The sequence below is a fragment of the Seriola lalandi genome, unplaced genomic scaffold (genome assembly GCF_002814215.2).
Source record: "Seriola lalandi dorsalis isolate HSWRI2012SDOR001 ecotype SW California unplaced genomic scaffold, Sedor1 jcf7180002053771, whole genome shotgun sequence".
In the NCBI taxonomy this organism is placed as follows: domain Eukaryota; kingdom Metazoa; phylum Chordata; class Actinopteri; order Carangiformes; family Carangidae; genus Seriola; species Seriola lalandi.
The window spans coordinates 74,378-94,272 of record NW_019524324.1 but is presented as its reverse complement, the minus strand read 5'-3'; the positions used below and the strand labels follow the sequence as shown (position 1 = coordinate 94,272).

The 19,895-nt window shown below is 41.1% G+C and overlaps 1 protein-coding gene across 2 annotated transcripts in view; it reads left to right on the top strand.

Moving 5' to 3' along the window:
- LOC111651769 (mannosyl-oligosaccharide 1,2-alpha-mannosidase IA) overlaps positions 1–19,895 on the top strand; it is a 181,908-nt gene that overhangs the window by 98,029 nt on the left and 63,984 nt on the right. For both annotated transcript variants that reach the window (XM_023401811.2, XM_023401810.2), the window contains exon 3: positions 1,892–2,007. In XM_023401811.2, coding sequence (XP_023257579.1) covers positions 1,892–2,007 — 116 coding nt within the window. The remainder of the gene's footprint in view (positions 1–1,891; positions 2,008–19,895) is intronic.

Here is a 19,895-nt window from a genome sequence, read left to right as displayed (position 1 = left end):
GTTTTTTGTGGAAAAGAGCAGCCTGCTGTGTCTGTAAACGGCACTGTGAGAGCGGTGAGATTGAAACAATGAAGTTGTCAGGCTATAACTCTAAAAGTCAAAAGATTCTCAAATACTCTGTGCAGTTCAGGGAAATTGCAGAGTTTGTGATAATTCTCTTGTGACAAAAAACAAAAAACTGTAGACAGAATAATAAAGACGGCAGAGAACGGAAACCTGAACAAAAAATGAAAAAGAGACTAGTTTCATTTCCCTATTTTGTGTTTTTTTGCCCAAAGGTCTGGTTATCATGTGCATATTTGGGGAGCTTTAACAATAATTCCTGATAAAAACCAAAGACTTTGATGTGCCATGTTGCTGTGTGGTTGCATCAGATCAATCCAGCCATCTACTGTAGACTAGGTTTTTCTCAGGGATGAACATAAAGACTTTTCATCACTTTTCTCATTTAACCAGGTCAGTTTCCACTCTATTGCATTTTTCAAGTAATCTGCAATGCGAGCCCCCGAGCAGTGCGATCCAGTCTATTTAGTCACAGTTCATTGTTATTAAACTTCCAAACTATAATTTGCCCTTCAACTCTTTTACAGTAATTCATTACGGATAATGTTTATTTTTCCTTTGTGCCGAGCTGTCTCTGTGAAATTCAGCTGCATTTGCATAATATTTGGTCATATGAGAATGAAAATAAGCTGTGCAATCTCTCATAAGGCCACCAGGATGGAAGAAATACCCCTTAGCATTTCTCATTTAGTTTGTGAAAAGAAATAAATGGCTTCAAATGAGATTCCTAAACACAGACAGAGACAGACACAGACACACACACACACACACACACACACACACACACACACACACACACACACAAAGGCAGATTTTTACACAGACAGTTAACAATGGGAACACATACAGTGAGTGTAAGGCAGGAGCAGCTGCTAAATGTTTGCTATAATCAATGTATCGGTTCTTTTTTCCTTCTGCTGGTTGATTCCTAAATGACTTGACTTTCATGTTGCAGTGGCTGACGCTTTTTAGCTGATGCTTTTAATCTCAGAGGAAAGAAGCTTTTCATCCTAGCCACACAAAGCTGTTTCAGTATTATCATTCAACATCACTGCAGCTATTACAGAAGCTCAGCATGTGAGGGACTTAAATGTTTTACTTTTTATCACAGACACTGTCAAGCTACTGTTGCTAATCAAAACATTAAAGGTTTGGGGTTAAATCTGAGCAGCTATCTGCCTTCCAGGAACTCGATTTACAGCCTGTTAGTCACTTTACCTATTCCTTTCTTTCCTTTATTGAATCCTATTAAAAACTCTTTGACATATTTGATGTGAACATAAATCTGGTCTTAGCATTATGAAATTTCTTTACAAGGGAAATAGCATCTGGATGGGTTGCTTCACTACCTCTGGGATTAGTGGTTGAACTACTGCTAAGCATCACTGTGATGCACTGTTACAACAAACTCAACACAACACAACATGCTGTGTTAATATTTCATCAGTTTGCCACTTTCAGAAAACTGCTTCAAGTCATGTTTAGTTGTTTAGTTGTGAATGACCACAGTGGAAAAAGAAGGTGGTAAGACAGATGAGTGTCTCAGTTCCCTTGTCAGTCAGTGGTTGCCAGTTGCAGTTTGACTGATAATGGTCACTGTCTGTATGTGAAATATTTTTTCCACATAATAAACATGTGAGGACTTACAGTTGTTGACAGGTTAATTAATTAACACTTCAAATGTCTTTATATTTGCTTATAACCATATTATAATATGTTCATAAAAAAACTTTAGGGGTGTTTAATTAAAGGGTGTTCTAACTTTTCTCCTCAGCAAAGCGTCTGTGTTTGATCAGGCACTAACTGAATACTCTCATGCATTTTGCAGGTGGCCTGAGAGGAGCATCCATCATTGACTCACTGGACACACTGTATATAATGGGACTGATGGACGAATACAGTGAGGCCAAGGAGTGGGTGCAGACCAGCCTGGACCTAAACTCAGTAAGGCACTCCATCTAACTGGACACTATTTTGATTTACTGTTTAGTCTGTAACTCACTTTAAAGTCTCAATTAACTCATATGCAACCGTCGACCCACCATCAGGCTCAACCACACTCTGACTATATTTACATAATGAAGTTTTCAGCAGTGGTCTTGCATGCTGGATTGATTTTAAGCTGTGCTTTTGTGCTTGAGCACCAACATTGTGTCCACGAGTTTGACAGCTTTCCAAAGCTGAAGACATTCCAGGAGGAATCAAAAGGCTCCTGTGTGGCCACCGGCCACGCCGTGTTACAGACTGATGCGATTCTCTGCCTCTCTGAAAGGTCTCTGTGGGGCAGAAAATGTGATAAATAAAAGAGAGGGAGAGGAGAGGAGGTGTCCAAGGGATGTTTTAGATAGAAAAACTGAGGGAGAGAAGAGGCAAGAAGAGGCCACGGCCCTTTCATTGAGTCTGTAATGATGGCGTCTGGAGCAACTGAGGGTTACCAGTTCTGATATCCTGTTGGGATTGTGTGGAGGCTGGAAAGAGACAGGACAGGTCTTTGTGCGGTTTACTGTAAACAGTCAAGTTTGGACCATTTAGTCTTTGGTTTTGTACGTTTTGTAAATGAGACAGGTCATTTCTGGGCCACCACTCAGTCAAATTTTCCACCATGTGTAATAAAATGTGGTTTACATAATGGTGTGTAATTACATAAGGTTTACAAGCTCAAATGTGTCATTATGACTGTCAGCATCGTACTGTAGATGCTAGGCAATAATTAAACCTCTTCACAGCTTGTTTTGACAGGGTGTCAGATGTGTCAACTTTGGGATGTTTTGTTTGCTGACACAATTTGCCTCAGTTAGCATAAAAAAACTGTTTGTTTGTTTCAAAGTTTCTTGCTAGGAAAACAACTCCTGACTCTATGTGACACATGTGGCATAGCGCACATGATGCCCCCAGCACATCTGAATTGTGTGGGAATAGATAAAGTCAAGCCAACAGTTGTGCACACACATTTATTCCACTGGGGAGCAGTCCCAGTTTATTGTAAGGGCCAAAACACACCAGTAGTGTGTTTATCATGTGCTTTTATCTTGTGGAGCTCAGCACCATCTTGATCACTGCCAGTTTCGAGGTCATAAAAATATGCAGTGAGTGTTAATTTTTATCCACACATCAAAGAAATTCCTTCAGCTTTTTTGTCTCCATGCCGGCGGCAGTCGTGGCCGGGGGCTTTATGTTTTTATGTCAGGTTCTTCTCCGTCCGTCTGTCTCATTCTCATGAACTGAATGACACGGGCGACTGTGGCTCAGGAGGCAAGGCAGGTCGTCCACTAATTAGGACGTTGGTGGTTCGATCCCCGGCTCCTCCAGTCTGCCCCTGATGGCTGTTCCATCAGTGTGAATGTGTGAATGAATGGGTGAATTTGGCAAGTATTGTAAAGTGCTTTGAGTGGTCAGTAAGACAAGAAAAGCGCTATATAAGTTCAAGTCCATTTACCATCCATTTACCAATGTCTCAGGAACTCTTTCAGGGAGTTTCTTCAAAATTGGACTCAAGGATGAACTGATTAGATTTCAAATGTCAAGGTCACTGTCACCTCACAAAACACGTTTTTGTCCATAACTCAAGAACTGAAGTGATGAGGTTTTATATCCAAACAAAGGTCAAAGGTCAAGTCCTGTGTGACATCATAATGTTACACTTCTGGCCATTATTTAACTCAGGAAGGCGGAGACATACAACTGAGAGGCGGTAATTCTACTTCTTTACCATGGAGTGAGGCTTGATACTCACTCGTCACTTACATAATGGATTCACTAACCCCTTAACCATCACAGCTGAATCCCTAACTCTGACATAAACTTGATTCTAAGCCTAAAACCATGTTGTAACCCTCAAACAGCCGTTTAAACTTGTGGGTCCAGCTTTTTGGGTTGCCGGTTTTTGGACCACATGAATGTAGTATAACAAGCCCACACACACACTCAGACTCACACTCACAAACAGTTTTTCTCTCTCCCTGCGGCCGGTCTATCCCGGTGAATGCAGATGAAGATTAACTTTAAGAGGGACAGTAGCTGCTGGCTATGGCAGCCGTCAGAGAGCCAGTAATGGCAGCCACTGACAAACAGCCACACGGTCACCAATCATAAAGACAACAAACACAGATTTACACTTCACACTGCACTTTGTCACGGGTGTGATCTGCCACAATCCATCAGCCTCGCTCCCTCATGCTTTCATCAGCGGTTTCTGGAGAGGGGGGTCAAACCCACCAGACAGGGACTCCATCTCCTCTGAGGCAATTAGACCTGACTTAGTACCGCCAATTTTGATAAGTTCTCCAAATATTTTGATAATGTAAGGGTAAATAATGTACATGTCCCGAGCAAGAGCTGTTATTAGATTCTGTCCTCTTTTCTAGAAACAAATAATCAGCCAGGTTTTTTGTAATTCATCGGTATTCATCCATGCACATTTATGGATTTGATGGGACTGTTTTACACCTGCATGGTAAATGGAGTGAATGTTATGAAATAGGGAGAGATGGGGAGTGGCGTGAGGCGTTGTTAACTCAGAAACACACTGATACCTCACACACACACACACACACACACACACACACACAAACACACACAGTCACCTGAACATCGAAAAGTGGTGTTTTTAAATCACAAATAACTGAGTCCGCAGTACACCTGGCAAACATTTATGTGTCACAGAATATCATCATTTTGATAGTGAACTACCTCATGCCCATCTAGAAGCCTGCCGCAGAGAAAATAACTGACTGGCTCAATGTACAGATTGTCACATACACTTGGGGATGGTTCACTAAGCTTGCCAAGAGCCTAGGGACATTTTCTGATGTCCTAATTTTATCAAAATACTACGTAAGGAAATGCATGCAGTGTAAGACCAACTGCTGAGGAGATTTTCAGTTTATTGCAGATCTTTCATTTCTGCTAAATTATTATTATTATTTTTCCTCTGAGCGCAATAGTTATTGTGCCTCTCTGATGTCTTGGTTGGTGCTTAATGTGCAGAAGCTATCCTGTCTGTGGCAGTCCATTCTTGTCAAATTAAGCAAACCCATAATGTCTTTAAACACCTTACTTGGTACACACAAGGGATAGAAGCAGCACCTGGTTTACCTTAAACCGCAGTGAGGATTTTATTATACATTTATCCTTTAATTCACAAATTCTATTTTCTAATTCAAGAAAAATAATAATAATAATATGGCCAAACAAACCTTTGTTATTGTCTAGCAAGCTAGGAAAACCATGCTTGCATGCAGGCCATGTGTCAGAAGGGCATAACAAAAATCTCTGGCTTCTTGTCATAGTATGTTGGTATATACGTTTATTTTCTGCAAAGCTACAGTAGCATATGAAAAAGGAAAGAGCAGAGACACATGCACCTGCAGCGATTTTCATACACACATCGTTCTTAATTATATTACAATGTCACCAGTCACTCGCGCTGCAAAGCAGCTTGTTAGAATCATCTGCTCAGGCCTGTCTGTCATCCAGAGCTCGACATATAGTGACAACCGGTCTATAACTTGTTAGCAGTGAAACAAAGGCGGATGGACAAGGATAGCATTACAGTATTACAGATGTGCCAACATTTGCGACATGTTTCAGTCTTGCGCCCCACACCCCACCAGGAGGCTTGGACATCAGCCGCTTCTCATTGTTATTAGTTTTCACAGAATTTGTTCTTTCAGTTGGAATGAAACCAAACCCAATTGCTGAATTTACCATTTTTAGATTTCAACTAAAGGGTTTTAGTAAGGCAGAAAGAACAGATTTCAAAACTCTATGCCAAGTGAACAAATTAAACTCTCTGAAATGCATCTTGACCTTATGACTTTGAAACAAACAATAAGCTCCTGAAGCAGATCCCGATGAACAGCTCAGCAGACAGACTGGAGCCAATTATCAAGACAAAAGAAGCTCCACAACGTTTCCGCCAATCTTAGCTTTTGCCATATTTTTCCACAAGCTGTTTTCACATAAAGCTTGAATAAGTAGTTGGCATTGTCACTGTCAGTTAGCATTATGGGGGTTCCTGAGTCTGACAAGGACTTGGCTAAAGTTTTTCCTTTAGTAGCATAAAGTATTGTGTGTATGTATATATATATATATATATATTTGTGGTCAGGTAATTGTCCTTGGGCAGGTCATCACAGCTATTCTCATTTCAAGAGAGTAATGAAGAGTGATTAATGAAGGCTTTAAGATTGGAATGTATTCCCTCATGTCGCCTCCCACATTTTATTACTCCTCTAGACCTCCCTCCCCCTCCTCTTCTTCTACTCTTTCACTCAATGTTATTTTTACTCTTGTTCATATCAGTTAGTGTCTGGTTTAGCACTTCTCTCTCATCTCTCATTTGTCATTCTGTCTTTCATCTACTTTTCTTTCATTCTCTTCTAGTTTAGGTACACGCATATAGGCATAACTACACTCACGTTATGGAGATTTTATTGGTTATGACGAGGAATCCTGGAGTCATTCACTCAATTAGGCTTATTGGCTAATCACTGTTTGACTGTGCTCAATACAGAGATAAACATATAAGAGTGTTTTTTATATTCTGGTAATTATAAGAATTGTAAAAAGTCTGTTTTGTTGGATGTATTTAGCATACAGAGAGATATGTGGGGCTTGTTCATAATACTGCTTTAAGTCGTATGTACAAGCTCTTGTGCTGAAACAATTTATAAGATAACTGATTAGTTGATTGACAGAAAATTAATTTGCAGCTGTTTTGATAATCACTGAATTGTTTACATCACTTTTTAAGAGAGTAAAAAAATGTACAGATTCATATCTGAATAATTGCTGGTTTCCTCAGTGTTTTCCGAGCTTAAGCTAAATATGTGGACTGTTGTTTGAACAAACAAGTCATCTGAATCTGTCAACTTGGGCTTTGGCAAATTGTGATGGACAGGTTTAATTATACTTATTTTAATGTCTTGGCTTTTTTAAGCACCATTATCACATTTTAGGGATTATTCAGTGGAGAATCTAATGGGCAGACTTGTCTTCTCGTGTGTAATATGTAATATCTAGGTAAACTTGATGACACTGAGAAGTTCAGCCTTTAGGCTGCAGTACAGGTGTGCCACAGGATTCAAAGGCTTTGTTCTTGTTCATTTTTAGAAGACAAAACCTGACTATTTGTTTTAGTCTTTCATGTGAACGAATAAGCCTGCAGGCTGACTTAAGGCTGTCTGTGTTGTCAGCAGAACAATAGGTATTGCAACTCATTTAGTTTTATTCCGTAAATAGTCTAATGTGCACAGAGTCCTGTCACAATGAACAATCTTGCATAGAGGCTGAAGTGTGCACATTTTTCTCAGTGAAATCTCATCTCTTCTGACATTGCAATTGTTGCTGTGCATAGATTAAAGGGTCCCCCTGTGTGTTTGTTGATGATTCCCATGAAGCCTCTTAAGCGTAACTGGCAAAATGCACTGGCAATAACTCTTGATACACCACAGAGAAAATCTCCTGAGCCAAACCAGGACGGCAAAGTGACTGGATAATTAGCACACTCAGGCCTGTAATTCCACATCTCAAATGACACTTAAGTGAGTGTGAAGTCTCGTGGGTGACTGAAGAAAACAAGTGTGTTTTTCTGTCATGGCGCATGCTGCATTTTCTGCCCTGGAGCAGTGTGGGAGTGCAGATGTTGGCATGTGTAAGCAAATTGTCCCTAAACAGCAGAGTGGGAGTGGATGGACCTCACTATTATTTCTGAAGCATAGTGTCAAACGTAGTATGCATTGGAGGGAGGTCAGGGAGTTCAAGAGGGTGACAGTGGCATGAAATATGTGGGAGGTGCCATCAGTACAATTGCGTGGTCTGCCAAGGCAAAGGCATAACACCGTAGAACCAGGTAGAGATATTTAGGTGGCGGATGTGTTGTGTAAGATATTGACCTCTGATAATGTAAGTGCATTAAAAAAACTCCTGTTCAAAGTTTTTTTTTTTTTTCAGTTGTAAACAGTTTTTAATCACACTAAAAGCATGTCTGTAGTGATAACAATGTCAGTCTGTCTGTCCAAACGGAAATATCTCGGCAGCTGTCAAATGTATTGCCCGGAAATTTGCTGCAGATATCCATTGTGGCCAAAACATGAATCCACTCGACAGATGTGGTGCACTTGGAGGAAGTGTTGGGTCAGGTGAGGTCTGTGGCTCTAGTGAAGGGTCAGATTCATCAGCAATGTTCTGCACCGACTCATCCAAACCAATTATAGGCAGCCTCTCAATGCATGTCACATGTCACAATACCAATCACATGTGGATCAAAACTGTAATTAACAACGAACTACCGTCCATGGACCTGAGCAAGTATTTCACACAACGGGGTGGGAGTGTCTGGCTGAAGGACTGGGCAACAAAGGTGTGAAATCTTACACTTGCCAGAACTGCACACCTAGTTCGCCTATTGTTAGCAGTACCTGCCTAAATCTGAAGACCATTGAAATGCTAATGCTTGAGGCCGTAGAAGGGCACATGAATTGTACACTTTAAAGAGACAAGAAAAACTCTTGGGACTACATTAACATTTTGTTAATAGAAAGGATTGAAAAAGAATGACATTAGAAACATACTGTATAGGAATTGGGGGAAGATACTCTTCATCGCTTTCCTGTTCAGCACCTTCCAATTTCCATGAAGTGTCAAATACACTCAATGAACTTACATGCTGCTCATCAAATCGTTGATGACTTCTTAATCAATATTTGGTTCCTCTTCATCAACTAGTATTTTTTCCTGCTGTAAACAGTCTCTAGTGATAGTAATGTCAGTCTGTTTTGTCATCTGTAATCGCAGCCCCTCATCCTCAGCTACTGTATACTTAGTATTTATTGCTCATTAGCAAATGTTGTCATGCTAACATGCTAAACTAATAAGGTGAACATGTTTAGCATCAATATCTTAGCATTATCTTTGTGGCCATGTTCATGTGTTGATGGGAGCATTTAGCCCAAAACACCACTGTACCTAAACACAGCCTTGCAGAGCTGCTAGCCTGGCTGTAGATTCTCAGTCCTATTTGTTTGGGGTTATTGTTTTGCCCATATTTAGTGTTGTGGTTGGAAATGTGATGAAAATCACAGTAGGGGCTGTTTTAGTAGCGATGAAGCAGAATATTTTCTTGAAATTGTGGTGGAAGCTGTGCACCGTGAGAAGCACATACCTCCCTGAAACGTGCTGGAACAAAAAAAACAATCCCCTGAAGTTTCCTCTGTGAGCTTGAGATTTTTGTATGCAGCACAGAATGTCTGCATTAGCTTGAGGTCTCAATTTCATTACATTCAAATCATCTTTCCAGCAGCGTAAAGCATTTAGATTGAAAATAGCTCAAGTGCATTTATATCAGTGCTGTAATAATCAAGATGTAATTGACTTTTTGGTAGAACGAGTGCAGATACATTGCTTATTGTTGTTGCTGTTAATCTGTTCCACCTTAAAAAGGATACTGGGCCCAGAGGCCGGAAACAGTTTGTGCTGCCAGTTCAAAGACACAATTTGCTGGCAGACTCACATGAGACGCACACAGGAGAGAAAGCTTGGTGAGTGAGTTGACTTGGGAGAGAAACTTCATCAAATCATCTGAGAGATTGCCTGCAGTGTTTCACCAACTACTGAACAATATAGTGTGTGTATTGCCACCACGACACACATGCGAGAAATGTATTGGTATCTATTCCTAGCATAATTGCCAAAGAAAAAGTTGTTGACTGAGTTCAACTTTGCATACGCCTTAGGCAAATAATTTGAAGTGCATGTGTAGGTTGTTTTCCTAAAATATTTTAAGCAGATAAACATATTCTGAATATCTTACTTCTTTTCAGGATGAGAGTTTTTAAACTTGAATATCTCATCACATTGTTGAGTCCACTGTTGAGTCCGACATTCACTCCTCGGCGGTCCTCATCCAAATTATGTATCGCGTCTTGTAAATAAGCCTGTTTTTAATCAGTTGTTAATGAGTTGTTTTCTGAATGTACGCTCGCGTTTGAGTTTGAAAGTGATAGCAGCTGGTAACGAGGAGACCCGGAGCAAGGTTGTTGTTTACCTCTGCAGAGCTGTTTTTTGACCCCTAATGGCCTCCTGTCTGCACGTAACGAGACCCAACTCGCTCCCAGTCTGAGGACAAGCAGCGTCATTTACAGCGCCGGGAGATGCTTCAGTGAGGACACCATGCCCCCAAGCAGAGGTCGAGCTGAGTTGACATTCTGTCTCAGGATGCGCGGGGCAAAGGACATTTTGTGTGGGTGTTTTATCATTACGGATATTTACCAGCACGTTTTGTTTCACTTGTGCTCTTTGTCCCTGTGGACTCATTTGGCAGAGGCAAATGCTAACATGGGACTACTACAAGGAGGGCAGATTTGGCTCAGATTCAAACGCTCTAATTTAGTCTTTCAAAAATAGAAATGAACTATGTATGTTGGATGTGAAAAATGCCTAGAATATTGTTTGTTGACCTTGAGGTGGAGATTTTCAAGATATGTCTCTAAGTGATCTTTATAATACATCATTTATAATACGTCCTGATACCATAGTACAGCTACAGAGACATTATTTTGTCATATTGATGTTTGTGTGAGGACACAAATAGTGTTGAGATGATTAATCGTTTGCAAGATTTCTGTTCAAATTTGGCAGCAAAAATGCCAAATATTTGTAGCTTCCAGCTCCTCAAATTTGAGTGTGTTGTATCATTGTAAAGGGAATATTTCAGTCTTGCACTGTAGTGTGGGCTCTAGGAAATGAGTGAGTTTTTCCACTACCTTCTGACATATTGTGGACTCAATTATTAATGGACTTATGGGAATAAAAATGTATACAAACGAATTCATAATGAAGATGATTGTTATGTGCATTTCCATGAAACAGTAGCTCTAATGACAACACATTATTAGACATTAATAGAACCATTGCTTCATCATAAGAACCCCCTCTGTTAAGAAAATGATCTGATTAGATTTTGAGCCACCTTCCTGCATAAATCTGCAAATTAATTGGTTCCTTTAAGGAACTGTAAGTCATTTAGTTTCATTCATATACCACTGAAGTCCTGAAGACAAGTATATTGAAACATAAATGTTTATAATTGATGCATTAATTAGCTCAGTTAATGGCCTCATCTACATAACTGGGTGTTTAATATATCAACGTGAATATCGTGGAACATTAGGCAGCTCAAGTACCTCCTTTTATTTTTTTTCCTCCCTTGTCGGCAGTTTGGGAGCAAGTGTGAGACTCCAGTGCCGCTGAGGCAAAGTGAAGGATGTGGCTCAGTCAGCGAGGCCAAATACAGTGGGAGGTATATGATGAGAGACGGAGGTAGACAGCTACACACAGAGTCAGGAAGAAGGAAGATGGACTGCAGCGTGGTGAATAATAACGGCAGAGTGAGAGCGTAGCAAAGTCCTACGAGACCGGAGCATTATCATAGAGGACTCGATGGGGAGCTGCTGCATCCCCCAGGAGAGCACAGAGACCTGTACATACAACGCCGCTCTCCTGATTCTGCACGTGTGTCAGTGTGTGTGTGTGTATTTGTGTCTAGGATGTAGAGAGAGAGAGAGAGAGAATCAAAAGATGAAGATGAAGATGAGCTCCGAAAATAGACCGATGCAGATTGACAAATATTTCAGGATGCAGAATATGTGAGTGAAAAAGATGAAGGAGTGATGGGTTGGGTTGTAATTCAGCTATCATTTATCACCCAGGCAGTATTTGATTAATAATTCACCAGGCTTTTAATTCACGATTTAAGGGATTTAGAGGAGATGTTTATGATATGGAGTAGATTATTTCTTTTGTGTGTACGTGTCTATATGATGACGTTTAGGGAGACGTTACCAGTTGATTGATTGCCTTATTCTACAAACTAAGTGTGATCAAAGAAATAAAATAAATCATACCTGATGAGATCAGAACCATTAGCCAGTAGTTTATCTTAATGTCTCTCTGCTCGGACCATTTAATCAGGGTTTATTGGTCTGAGATAGGAAAAGGAAGCATCTATCCCTAGCTTGTAATAAATGCATCCTGGGAATGTAACAAGAGTGTAAAATCAGAAACAGTTGTTTCAAATTTCAAACCAGCACAATGAATAATGGCTTCAGAAAAAGACAGGACTCCCTGACGTTTTGATTTGCTGCTGAAAAATTAGAAGGCGCTTCTCACTCAAGCCGACATAAGCTCTTTTTGATTAGGTTGTTTTAATTAGGTATATTATTTATTTTGTGTGTCATTAGGTTGGGTTCAAAGAACAACGCTGCGCCGAGTAATAAAACAGGATGGTCTTTTGGAACATGTTAATATAGTGTAATGATAGGGGTTCATTATATTGCTGCAGCACAGCAAGTCGAATCCAATCGCGGGGCTTAATTTGTGTGTATGCTTATTTTTGGCCTGCAACTTCAGTACAATAGTCTGCAGACTCATATTGACACATATATGCATTTCACATTCACCGGTGATGTTTAGTTTTATTTCAGCGAGGTCTTTAATATCGTGCCACACAGGTAGGCCTGCTATGGTGAAAATGACGAATCTGCGAATGACAACATTTGGAGCACAGGAAGTGGAATATGTAAACAAATATCACCAGTTAAACTGGAACACCGGAGCCTCCGAGTGAGATGCTCCGGTCGGTAAATGTGTTTCTAAAACGTATTCAGCGGGCTGGCACGGCAGCTAGCAGCTATGGGTTGGTGCTCCTGTGAATGTCGGAGCCTCCGAGTGAAATGCTCCGGTCGATAAATGTGCTTTTAAAACTTATTCAGCGGTTCAACACGGCTGCTATAGCTACTTAGCATGGCTGCCGTGCTCCAACCCCCTTTCAGCCTGGACCGGAAGGCGTAGCGGTGTGACGTAGAATTTGGGCGTTACGGCGAGTATTGCCGCCTGCAGACGGATCCTCTTGGAGCGGAAGGAAGCGGAGGGAGAGAGAGAGAGAGGACGATAGAGAGGAAACAGCAGCGAGAAGACAACAGCAGAGAGAAGAGAAGAGAAGAAAGAGAACAAAAAAAGAGAGAGTCGGCTTTGCAGTATTTTACTCATTTGGGATTACTTTGCAATGCCAAAGGCTCAAGCCAAGACCGAGTTCCCCGCAGACGAGGCTCTGGACTCCGACGATCCCTTGTCTGAGGACAGTGAGCACAGCGAGTTCGACTCAGAGAGCGAGTTGGTGTATTCACAAGGCCTTGGCGCCACTTCAGAGGGGTGAGTAAAATCTACCTTTGTTCTCATCTTGATTTTTATGTTTCACTGAGTTTAGTTTGACTTTGCTGTCTGTATATTTACTACTCACTACTATTTATAGTATTGAAGTTACATTACACTTTAGAAATAGTGAACTGTGAATGACTGGACTTTGGGAATATTCTTATACTACAACTCCTCTGTGTATATGCATTTCTTTTTTTTGCTTTTGTTTTTTTTTCCACACTTGCTTTTCGGTAATACTGAACTGGAAATTTTCTAACTGAACATAACATTTTGTTTTGTAGGTCACAGGATAGCAGTTCAGACTGGGAGCCTTACACAAAACCATCTTCCTCAAAGAGACCACGCCGCTCCTCCTCTGCTGCCACCGGCGATACCTCCACTCCTACACCCAATGGATCAGGACACAATGCTGCCACCACTGGACAGGAACGTGCTGCCAGACGTACTCGGGGTAGAGGTAGACCCAGAGGCGGAGGAGGAAGGTCGCAGAGAGCATCTGACCCTCCTCGTTCTCCCCCCCCAGAACAGCCGTGGCAGTTGGGTGAGGATGAAGACGTTGAGCCTGCTCCACTGATATTCTCGCCAGTAAGGCAGCCGGGACCACAGCAAACCACCAAGGATGCCCAGACACCACTGGACTTTTTCAAGTTATTTTTTACAGATGCAGTGCTGGAGTGTTTGGTGGCAAACACCAATTCTTATGGTCAACAAAAACAACATGGGAAGAGAGATGCGTGGCGTGACATCACTATCGGAGACTTTCTTTCATTCTTGAGCATGGTCATTTACATTGGACTTGTGAAGTGTTTGACTTTTAAGGATTATTGGAAAGTGTCCCGCATATATGGCTTACCATTCCCAGCCTCTGTCATCTCCCGCAACAAATTTTTGAGCATTTGTAGAGCCCTCCACATGAGCAGCCTCACAGCTGATGCAGATAATGATGCTAAGAGGAGGACACCTGGTTATGATAGGCTCTGCAAGATCAAGCCCCTCTACCACAGCATCAACAGTGCCTGCAAGGCTCACTTCCAGCCGGAACAGAACATCTCTATAGACGAGAGGATGGTGGCATCGAGGGCACAAATTGGACTGAAACAGTACATTCGCACAAAGTGGGGGTACAAGTTGTTTGTACTCACTGATTCCAATTCAGGCTACACCTGGAACTTCTCTGTCTACGAGGGGAAGTCATCTGGCTCTGGGATGGGCCTCAGCTACGACTCTGTGATGTCCGTCATGGACTTCGACAGCTTGGGGACTGGTTATCACCTTTATGTTGATAACTTCTACACCAGTTCCCAGCTGTTCCAGGACCTGCTGGCAAAGCAGATTGGGGCCTGTGGTATCATCTGGCCGAACCGAGCTGGTTTCCCCAGAGGCCAGGCAAATGACTTCACCAGAGATACTCCACGGGGTGCCATCAGGTGGATCAGGGACGCCAGTCTGCTTTTTGTCAAGTGGATGGACTCTCGTGAGGTAGCGATGTGTTCCACTATCCACAAAGCTTTCAATGGAGACACAGCCAGTAGGAAGGTGAAGGCGGCTGGACAGTGGGTGCAAACTGATATCCCTATCCCGGCTGCAATCAAGGACTATAACGAGCATATAGGTGGTTTTGACCTGTCTGATTCCCTCATAGGTTGCAGTAGCATTATCCACAAGTCCAGGACGTGGTACTGGAACTTCTTCTATCACTTTTTGGATATCGCTGTGGTCAACGCGTACGTTTTGCATCAGCAGTGTAGGCGGGGTCCTGCTATGACCCAGAAGGAGTTTCGGCAGGCACTTGTTGAAGAGCTGGCAGACAAGGGCTCTGTGTCTACGTCTAAGCGTTCAACTACAAGATTCATCACAGTCCCTGCCCAACCGGCGTCACACACGCTGCACTACTTCACAGAGGGACAGAACGTGGCAAAGAGCGAGGCCAGCTCTGCAGGGAGAAGGAAGTGTGTGCTCTGCCATAAGAAGACACCAGTTGGCTGTAGGAGCTGTGATGTGGCCTTGTGCTTTGTGGCAACAAGGGACTGTTACAACGCCTGGCACACAGAGAAAGGACTGTAAACTCGGCAAACTGAGAACAATACCAGGACTGCCTTAGATCTGGCATCGCCAGCGTCATTTCACTCTTTGTATATAATTATTTTATTTTGTATATAGTTAGTTATATATTTGTTAATTTTTGGTCACTTTCTATATTTTTGGTAATTTTTTATTTTGTAAATAGTTCAGACAAGTGTGACCATTGTTTTGGCACCTTTCTTGAATAAAAAAAATTCTTAGTTTGGAATTCAGTCATTTTGTATGATATGCTACCATGCATAGGGTTTTGTCACATGACAAAAGCTGAGCCAATATGGCCACTTGAAAACATGTGGGAACCCCTAGCGACCGATCAAATGAATGAGTTGTGAGAGAAAAATGATGATCAACAATGTTTTGGATGATGAAAAGAGTTTCTATAATCATCAAAATTATTTTTCCAATAACACATAAGGTTAGACCAAGGGAAAGTTTACACAGGTGTGGTTGACAAGATGTAGAACTGATATCATGATTTTCATTGTTCTATGTTCTAAGTATGACCAAGTTATTCATATTCAAATATGACATGTTTTTTCAGGTGAGAACAAAATTGTTTTTTAGGCATGTTTGAATGGATCTACTCTAGATTGGGTTTTAGTCCAATGCTTAAAAACACATTAGAAGATAATAATGTCTCATATATGCATTTTGTCCTTACAGTTCTGTTAAAAGCTTTGGCTCTTGGGTTTGCCAAGAATTACATTAAAAGGGATGGATACTAAAATTCAAACATCCATAAACAAAATTATCTAATGTCTCATCACACTCACCGTGCTGTAGTCTATTTAACCTCTAATCAAACAATTTAAAATTATACTCTCACCACTCACTCTTTACAACTAGGTTGATGTCACCCACCTAAATATCGAGCCGTGTGGGCTCATCTTATTTTTTACAGGCATAAAGTTAAGAGCTTCCCTTCCATCAGAGAAGGCGTCGTCGCATGCTCCAGAGGTTAGCGATCGTTTCAGACTGCTCTCACAGCTTGGACACTGATCAAGACCATAATTACTGAACAATAAGAAAAAAGAAAAAGCAGCCATAGATCTCTGTCCTGAATGTAGACAGGTGGAGGCGAGCAGCCTAGGGAAACTTTTCAGTGGAGGCAGCAGCTTTGGCTTTTGCAGCATGGTAGACAGACAGAGATTAGAATGGCAGCATCTAATTAGTCTTTCATGATTTCTCCATGTTAATTAGTGATGTTACGTTAGATCGCAGCCAGTAAGTGTGACTCACCAGCTCTGGTAGGAGAGGCAATCATCTGCTTAATTTTTATCCCTGGCTCATTTGGCAATTTTTTTTCTGTCACATCAGTCTAATTTGGCTTTTAAATGTGGGAGCTAGTCGAAACCTGGATCACGGCGATGCCGAGAGTCATCTGCCCAGTGACAATGATGCCTCTTTATTAGCACTAAATCATTACATTAGCATCAGAGCAGGACACACCACTGGGCAACAGTCTTGTCAGCTCCTTGGCACACAGCAGCACAGCGGCCATGCCAGTCAGGCTCACGTCCCAGGCAAATCTGGGCTGAATCTGACGACAATCTTTGCCATGACTGTTGAATACTCATCAACGGAGGAATGAGCATCAAACATCGTCAGCAACATTGCATGGTGCTGCTGAAGCAGAAAACCTACAAGCTAAGGCAGCAATGTACCAAACGAGTCATTACACTTGTTAATTAATTTTCGTCTCTGCCGTGATTCCTCCTGCACAACAATCATTTATTATACAATTATACATAATGTAGAACAATTATAATGCTAATTTTTCTTCTAGTATCGTGCATATTTTAGATATCTAAAGCATTGTTAAATGCAGTATCTAGTTGCCTATTTTCATTCACGTCATCTATGTATCTTGTTGAAAATGATAAGACCTGTAGTTTAGTTCATTTGGTTGGGACTAAGGGAAAAGATTACGTGTCATTTGCTGGCTGATGTGGCAAATGTTAGCCAGGTATTCCTACAGTCACCCGAGTTAGAGGGTGCGTAAGTGTACTTGTGAAGTTGGGACTTCTAGAGAGCTGTTTGCAGCTGAGTCTAAGCTAGCTGCTGCATGGTCAGTAAATCCCTGCAAAGTTTACGGCTGCCTGCTTGTGAAACTGCAGTGTCATGTTTTTATCTGTGAAATACAAAAGATGCACCATGTGGGTGTGGAGGATTTGGAGTCGTTTCTTTTGACGAAGATGATAGTAAAGTAACAAATGATAATGACTAATGCAAAGCATTTTTTGATAAATAGCATATACAGGACTAAAAAGAAGCATCTTGAACAGGAAGTTTACTGCAGGATCATGGAATATCCATGCACTCATGCTGACAAGCATTGATGTTAATATCTTGCCCAATGATTCTGCATACATACATACATACATACATACATTTATATCGATGATATAAATGTTCAGGAAGTGATCATCGATCATAGGCAGTACGTGGATTTATTGCTAGTTTAGGTTTTGATTTTATGCTAAAATCACATTTCAATCCTGTGGTAGGTCACCGGTTGTTTAGTCTGCACCAGGGTTTGATTGACTAGTTTCAAACCACCCCAACTAACCCAACAAACACACCAGGGTTCATTTAATCTAACCAAACACGTTAGTTGTGAAAGCATCTTTAAACTATACAAGGCAGAGATATTCAGTCAAATGCTTTACTTAATTTTGTATTTATAGTAGATTTCAACTTGTTTTTCCTAGGCTTTGGAAAAGTGTCATGTCTAACATGTTGGTGCAAGTAAGAGGTTGTTTTGTTTTAAAGGTGCAACACTGCAATGCAGATTTGTTGTCACTGTTGAGTGAAAATGCAGCTGGCTGAGAAATGAAGGTAGACAGAGAAACTGGAGGCAGAGTTTCATCTGGGTGGGAGTGGTGGGGAGCTTCTGTGTTTACTGTGAGGAGGAGCACTGTGAGGAGGGACAAAAGTAAAAACAGGTGTTATTAACTTTACCCGATTTCTTTGTCATGCTTGCAGGAGAGCAGTTATGCTTGCTGCACCGTGCATAAAGGTGCCTCGAGGAGCCGCAGCACAGTTAAATTGAACTCATTTTATGTCTTAGTGTGGGTTGTCTACTTTCACAGTTGCCTTTTTGGGGTCATAAATGTGGTTTTAGGAATCACTTGCGATTTTCTTATGATTGATATATTATATATTTGAAGTGAAGAAAATTAAACATACAACCTATAAAAGAAGCCTAAAACCATACAAAATGGAGTAATACTGGGATAACACCAGCAGTTACATTTAGACTTATGACAGGGAAATGCCCAAGCACTTACACCTTGGATGAAACTAAATGATTTATGTTGACATTTCCCATAATTGTCTTTGATCTGTTCCACATTCATTTCTTTTCCATCATGAAAAGTAAATGTTGAGGAACTTAATTAATCTCTTAAACTGAAATAATTTAATTTTAGTTTGTTCTCTTTGTCATAACTTTATTAGATTTATGGGGAAAAAAAGGGGGTATTGTGATATTTCATTTATCCACATCAGCCAGATATGTTTGTCCAAATAACAGCTCAAGTGCCCAGCCCTGACAGCTTTGCAGTGTTATTATTCTGTATTTGAATCAGAAACTAAACTTGGATAATTAATAAAAGACACAGCAATTTGCTGCTGATATGGACAAATTAAAATGTTAAGCTGGAAAAAGACATTAAGATCCAGCCAGTTTTACAGTGAGCCTTAGGGTCAAATCCAGTCTGCTGTGCTGTTACTCACCTTCTGTTCAGTTACAATAAATGCAGAATTTGTATTTGTTCATATCAAAACAGGCTCTCAGAGGACTTTGACTTGGTTTTTAATCTTTCTTGATGTCTTGATTATGACGTGATGATTTAATAGATTGTGAGTTGAAGTGATAGAAGTGTGAGTTGTATTGTTTACTGTGTGTTTTCAGAGCCTCTGGGGTTTTTTTTTTCTTGATGGATTTAATGGAGATGCAAATCTGAACGGTTACCCAACTAACAATGTGTTGGTGCATTTTCCTCTAAAGCGGAAATCAACAAAACCTTTTTGATCAGAAATGGAGCCTGCAGGCGTGTTCTTTATCGTAACGCGATTTGTTGGATCTGCGAATCAGTATGAGTGGAAGTTTTATACAAAGCCTGGTGAGTGATTTATTGGGCCTGTGCTGGGAAGTAAAAGTCTGATTAGCAAAACCTTTGTCAGCATTACTTGTCCTCTCTCACTGCACTTTCTGCCTGTCTTCCTGAGTGCCACGATCACTGGTGATAAATAGACACTCCATTCCTAATCACTGCCATCGTGGTACCATTACTGAATGGGCCACTCATTTCAGGGTTGGCAAGACAGCTCAGCTCGGCCACCCTGCCAGAGGCGTCAGTGCTTTGTCTCATGAAATGTCACCAGTGTGCTGACTTCAGGAATGGAGCCAGCACCTTGGTTATACAACACTCCTGCTCTTATTACCTGATTCATACAGTTACATAACACATGACAAGGACACTGTATGTTAAAGGAATAGTTTGTTATTCTGCCAAAGGTTACATGATGCC